General features: G+C 38.7%; 1 protein-coding gene across 8 annotated transcripts in view; it reads right to left on the bottom strand.

The window, feature by feature from the left end:
• Positions 1 to 3404: 3404 nt before the first annotated feature.
• Positions 3405 to 7265, bottom strand: part of sgms1b (sphingomyelin synthase 1b) — a 121679-nt gene continuing 117818 nt past the window's right edge. For all 8 annotated transcript variants that reach the window (XM_068002554.1, XM_068002555.1, XM_068002556.1 and 5 more), the window contains one exon: positions 3405 to 5047. In XM_068002554.1, coding sequence (XP_067858655.1) covers positions 4862 to 5047 — 186 coding nt within the window. In that variant the 3' untranslated portion in view covers positions 3405 to 4861. The remainder of the gene's footprint in view (positions 5048 to 7265) is intronic.

The raw sequence follows: 7265 nt of genomic DNA, 5'->3' as shown, positions 1-7265 counted from the left end.
CGATAGGGTCGATGCTGAGAGGATGTTACCCCTCATGGGGGAATTTAAAACTAAGGTGCATAGTCTCAGAATAAGGGGTCACCCATTTAAGACCGAAATGAGGAAGAATTTCTTCTCCCACAGGGTCGTGAATCTTTGGAATTCTTTACCCCAAAAAGCTGTGGAGGTTGAGTCATTGAATGCATTCAAGGCGGAGTTTGACTCCCTTGCTGATCAAAAATTTGTCTAAGGATATGGGGAAGGGGCAGGAAAGTGGAGTTGAGGTAAAAATCAGATCAGCCATGATCTCATTAAATGGCGGGGCAGGCTCGAGGGGCCGAATGGCCTACTCCTGCTCCTATTTCTTATGGTCTAAAACCCCTGGTCCGGATGGATTACATCCACAATTGCAAGCTGGGGAAAATAGTAGTACTGGCACTATTATATATGTAAAAATTCAATAGAAAAGGAAATAGTGCCAGAGGACTGGCAGACAGCTAATATTATTATGCTTAAAAATGAGATAGAACATATTCAGGGAACTACAGACCAGTTAGTATAACGTCGGTGGTAGTATCGTAGTATGTTACAGCACAGGAGACCATTCGGCCCATTGTGCCTATGCCGGCTGTTTGAAAGAGCTATCCAATTAGTCCCACTCCCCTGATCTTTCCCCATAGCCATGTAATTTTCTTCCCTTCAAGTATTTATACAATTCCCTTTTGAAAGTTATTATTGAATCTGCTTCCACCAGACTTTCAGGCAGTGCATTCCAGATCATAACAACTCTGCATAAAAAAAGTTTCCTCACGCCGCCTCTGGTTCTTTTGCCAGTCACCTTATAAGAACATAAAAAATAGGAGCAGGAGGCAGCCATATGGTCCCTCGAGCCTGATCACCATTCAATAAAATCATGGCTGATCTACCTCAACTCCACTTTCCTGCCCTATCCCCATATCCCTTGATTCCCTTACTGTCTAAATATCTATCAATCTCAGTCTTGAATATACTCAACAACTGAGCATTCACAGCCCACTGGGGTAGAGAATTCAAAAGATTCACACCAGAGGGAAAAATGTTTTCCTCATCTTGGTCCAAAATGGCTGACACCTTATCTTGAGACTATGCCCCCCAGTTCTAGACTCTCCAGCCAGGGGAACCAGCCTCTCAGCATCTACCCTGTCAAGCCCTCTAGAATTTTATATGTTTCAATGAGATCACCTCTCATTCTTCTAAACTCCAGAGAGTATAGGCCCATTCCACTCAATCTCTCCTCATAGGACAACCCTCTCATTCCAGGAATCACTCTAGTGAACCTTTGTTGAACCCCCTCTAAGACAAGTATATCCTTCCTTAGGTAAGGGGACCAAAACTGTACACAGTAGTCCAGGTGTGGTCTCACCAGAACCCTATATAATTGTAGTAAGACATCCTTACTCTTATACTCCAACCTCCTTACAATAAAGGCTAACATACCATTTGCCTTCCTAATTGCTTGCTGTACCTGCATGTTAACGTCCTATGATTCATGTACAAGGACACACAAATCCCTCTGACTGCCAACATTTCTTAGTCTCTCACCTTTTAAAAGATATTCTGCTTTTCCATTCGTCCTACCAAAGTGGATAATTTCACATTTCCCCACATTATATTCCATCGGCCACCTTCTTGCCCACTCACTTAACCTTTCTATATCCCTTTGCGGTCTCTGCGTCGTCCTCCTCAGCTTACTTTCCCACCTTTCTTTGTATTGTCAGCCAACTTGGATACATCACACTCGACCTCCTCATCTAAGTCATTGATGTATATTGTAAACAGCTATGGCCCAAGCACTGATTCTTTCAGCACCCCACCAGTTATAACCTGCCAACCCGAAATTGACCCATTTATTCCTACTCTCTTTTTTCTGTAGATTAACCAATCCTCAATCCAACTAATATATTACCCCCAATCCCATGAGCCCTAATCTTGTGTAATATACTTTTGTGTGGCACCTTATTGAATGCCTTTTGAAGATCCGAATATACTACATCCACTGGTTCTCCCTTATCTACCCTGCTAGTTACACCCTCAAAAAATTCTAATAAATTTGTCAACACAATTTCCCTTTTATAAAGCTGTCGACTCTGCCTAATCATATGATTTTCTAAGTGCCCTGTTACTACATCCGTAATAGATTCCAGCATTTCCCTACTACTGATGGCAGGCTAACTGGCCTATAGTTCCCTGTTTTCTCTCTCCCTCCTTTCTTTCTTGAATAGCAGGGTTACATTTGCTACCTTCCCATCCAGAGACCATTCTAGAATCTACAGAATTTTGGAAGATCAAAACCAATGCATCCACTATCTCTGCAGCCACCTCTTTCAAAACCGTAGGACGTAGGCTATCAGGTCACGGGGATGTGTTGGCTTTTAGTCCCATTAATTTCTCCAGTACTTTATCTTTACTAATCTTAATTACTTAAAGTTCCTCACTCATCTTCGACCCTTGGTTCCCCACCATTTCCGGTATGTTTTTTGTGTCTTCTACTGTGAAGACAGATACAAAATATTTAATGTCTCTCCCATTTCCTATTCCCCATTATAATTTCTCCTGTCTTTGCCTCTAAGGGACCCATGTTTACTTTCACTAATCTCTTCCTTTTTACATACCTGTAGAAGCTCCTAACTTTTTTTTTGCTAGTTTACTCTTATTCAATTTTCCCCCTCTATCAATTTCTTGAGCATCCTTCGCTGATTTCCAAAACCCTCCCAGTCCTCAGACTTACTACACTTTTTGGCAATATTGTAAGCCTCTTCTTTTAATCTAATACTATCCTTAACTTCTCTAGTTAGCCATGGATGGAACATTCTTGTGGAGATTTTATTCTTCAAACGAATGTATGTTTATTGAGAATTATGAATTATTTCTTTAAATGTTTACCATTGCTTATCTACTGTCATATCTTTTAATCTAATTTCCCAGTCTACCTTAGACAACTCTCCACTCATAACTACGTAATTGGCTTTGTTTAAATTTAAGACCCCAGTTTCAGACTTAACTACATCACACTTAAACTCAATATGAAATTCTATCATATTATGATCACTCCACCCCAGAGGATCCTTAACTATAACATTACTAATTAATCCCGCAGAATGTGGGAGGGGAAACCAACACTAAAAGCCTGTGTGTTGGATGAAGTTTGAGTTGACAATGAAAAAAGAGTCAATAATTATGCACAAGTTCAGTCAGGTCCATTTTCTTCCTCTCCCCTTTCTTCACCGAAGGTCACATGAAAGCAAGGTCCAGTCACGAAAATTAAAATGATAAATTGCAAGGCAGAAAGAATTCATTGAGACAATCTCAATTTTTGGAATAATTCAGAAACATATTTTTAAAATTACATCTAAAGGTGTATTAACAAGTAAAACGAAAGGAAAATGTTTACATTTAAAGCTTTTTATTGTCCATCCTTCACCATAATTGTTTTACAATACAAATATCACCTCATGTATACACAAAACTACAGAAAAGAACTTTCTTCCACATAAAATACAGAATGGAGATCATATATTTTGCAATAAAAAACTATTTATTTCTCACATTGGCAAGTAGAGACTTCATTTTCACTTGACTTCTGATTTGGGTGAGATTTAAAGACTACATGCATTATTTGCACAAATATAATAAAATTTATAGAAATAGAGTATCTCTGTAGCTTATTTACCCACTAATGGGTCAGAGGAGCAGGGATAATTTGCTAGTACATTAACCTCTGCGCATAAATTCTATTTTTTTGCCTTCATGTTATGACTTGATATTTAAGAAAAATGCAAAATCTGTAAAAAGGAAGTTGAAAACCATTTGCTGTGTTGTACTTCCCATTTATATAATAAAATAATTTACCTGTACAGTAATAGCTAACAGGACATGCCCACAGTTAGTGAATTGAATATTACCGTTTTCTTTTATTTTGCACCCAATATCTTAAAGTATTCAAGACATAAAGAGTGCACAAACATTAACTACAAAACTGAATGCTCACTGTTGAGCTTACATTTTGCAATTCTGCAACAGTTAATTATTAACTCAATACTCAAGGTAACATACATATAGACTTTTGAGTTTTCATATACTATATCTGAGACCACCTACTGACCATACAATCAGGACAAGAAAAGGCACTAGAAAACAAACTATATCGGTCAAAATTTCCACCCAGTGCTGATTTCATTCTTGCTATAATGTGAGTGTTTTGGAGTCCACCATTATATGCAGACCTCATTTTTAAATACTTGAAAAACTGTAGTTTTGTTTTTTGCACTGCCACTTTCATTTAACAAAAATAACAAGAATGATTGTTATAAAACATTTTTGCACTTAAGTTTCTTTTGTCACATTGGTTCCAACATGCACAAAGAGTTCGTTCGCGAACAGAACCCAATGCTTACATTCACCAACCATCTTTAATAGCTAAACATTTCTAGGAAAATGGCTTTAAGCCCAGTCTTTGGGGCAAGAATTATTAAAGATGAATTTCTGATTGAAAAAATACAATTTATCCCAGACATCTTTGCAGATATATGCTAAAGAAAACACTAGCAGACAGGACACAATTGCCACTGATGCAGTTAATATCAAATACAATCAACCGTGATTTTGTGTTTATGGTATATACCAAAAGACAGACAAACAGACAATTAACAAAAGAAGATTATACAGTGCATGTCGATCGTTTTTGTTCTACTTAGTCCTTTGGAAAGATCACAGTGCTGACCAGTTAATTGGAACACTTAAGTAAAAGTGAATGTCGCAAGACATGAATTAACAGAAAGTTCACTATGGCATCAGCTCAAGGGGAATTTTCAGCATTTTGCACAGTCCTTCAGGTTACCTGCTGCTATGTATCAGTCACTAATCTGCTGTATTTAACTTTTCTCCCAAAGAACTGTGATATGGATGACCAGGAAAATGGCAAATGATATGTACGAGGTACAATGCCTTGAACGTTGCTTTCCAAAAACCGAAAGAATTTATACCACCATACTTGGGATAGAAAATTAGTCTTGGAGGGTTCTTTTAATACCTTAAAGACAGGAATATAAATATGATAATTAGATCATACTTGTGGAACAATTTATAAAAACTAAATATATTATAATAATTCAGGAGTGATATGTATGGAGAGAATGTAGCAAGAAAATAGAACCCGCCTACATTGGGTATTCAGTTCACATTTTTCTTAATCGCAGGAATCTTTTTTTTATGCCAAATACATTCCCTCGAAACAACAATACACTGGAACTTCCAAAACTTTCCCCCCAGTTAACCACGTTTATTTACACTGTGTTTCTCTTCATTCCCATGCCTAGAGTACTGTTAGTGCATATATAAGTCTATGCAAGGCCAAAATTTTGGTGCTCTCCATTAGAATCATAGAATAGAATCACAGAAAGATTACAGCACGGAAGGAGGCCATTCGGCCCATCGAGTCCGCGCCAGCTCTCTGCAAGAGAAATCCAGCTAGTCCCACTCCCCTGCCCTATCCATGTAGCCCTGCAAATATTTTACTTTCGTGTACTTATCCAGTTCCCTTTTGAAGGCCATGATTGAATCTACCTCCACCACCCACTCAGGCAGTGCATTCCAGATCTTAACCACTCACTGTGTAAAAAAGTTTTTCTTCATGTCACTTTGGTTCTTTGCCAATCACCTTAAATCTATGTCCTCTGGTTCTTGACCCTTCCACCAATGGGAACAGTTTCTCACTATCTACTCTGTCTAGGCCCTTCATGATTTTGAATACCTCTACCAAATCTCCTCACAGCCTTCTTTGTTCCAAGGAGAACAACCCCAGCTTCTCCAGACTATCCATGTAACTAAAGTCCCTCATCCCTGGAATCATTCTAGTAAATCTCTTCTGCACCCTCTCAAAGGCCTTCACATCTTTCCTGAAGTGCGGTGCCCACAATTGGATACAATATTCCAGTTGTGGCCGAACCAGTGTCTTATAAAGGTTCATCATGACTTCCATACTTTTGCACTTTATGCCTCTATTTATAAAGCCCAGGATGCTGTATGCTTTTTTAACCACTTTCTCAACCTGCCCTGCCACCTTCAACGATTTGTGCACATATACCTTCAGGTGTCTCTGTTCCTGTACCCCTTTAGAGTTGTGCCTCTAGTTTATATTGCCTCTCCTCATTCTTCCTACCAAAATGTATCACTTTGCATTTTTGTGAGTTAAATTTCATCTGCCACGTGTCCGCCCATGCCACCAGCCTGTCCATATCCTCTTGAAGTCTATCACTGTCCTCCTCAGTGTTTACTACCCTTCCAAGTTTTGTATCATCTGCAAATTTTGAAATTGTGCCCTGTACACCCAAGTCCAAGTCATTAATATATCTAAAAAAAAAGCAGTGGTCCCAGCACTGATCCCTGGAGAACACCACTGTACACCTCCCTCCAGTCCAAGAAACAACCGTTCACCACTACTCTGTTTCCAGTCCCTTAGCCAATTCTGTATCCATGTTGCTACTGCCCCCTTTATTCCATAGGCCGCAATCTTGATAAGCCTACCATGCGGCACTTTATCAAACATCTTTTGAAAGTCCATATACACATCATCAAATGCATTGCCCTCTCTACTCTCTGATACCTCTTCAAAAAACTCAATCAGGTTAAACACGATCTGCCTTTAACAAATCTGTGCTGGCTTTTCCTAATTAATCCACACTTGTCCAAGTGACTTAATTCTGTCCCAGACTATCATTTCTTATGTCAACTTTATCTGTCAATTTCCATTATCTACTATGGGGGGGGGGGGGGGGGGAAGAGGAGAAGAGGGAGGAATGAAGATGATAATAGTTCCACTGTATTATTTTTAATTATCTGAAGATCCAGTGTTTTTATAGAAATTATAGAAGTGCTAGAGCTAGGATCTACTGTTCACCACATTTGCTATTGAAATTTTAAGTATAGCTGACATTCTATTACACTTCCAGTGTATTGCGTAATCACATGAACCAATCGTAAAAAGTAAACGCCTGTGAACATTTTGCCTAACACAATAAAAGTTAATATAGTGAAACCGCAGAGCAACTGATAGCCAACTGCTGCACACAGATTGTAAGTAGCGAAGGAACTACAGCATCTTTATCTTAATGTGCACACCAGCATTTTGGGTTTTATAAAACCAAGTATGAAAATCCTACAGACACTAATAGTATGCCGGCAGCTACAGCGTGTATAGCAGTCAGCTTTAACTCATGCATTACTTTAACAGACTGGGTTTCTTAAATACT

The sequence above is a fragment of the Heptranchias perlo genome, chromosome 21 (genome assembly GCF_035084215.1).
Source record: "Heptranchias perlo isolate sHepPer1 chromosome 21, sHepPer1.hap1, whole genome shotgun sequence".
NCBI lineage: Eukaryota > Metazoa > Chordata > Chondrichthyes > Hexanchiformes > Hexanchidae > Heptranchias > Heptranchias perlo.
This window is presented reverse-complemented; position numbering and strand designations above follow the sequence as displayed.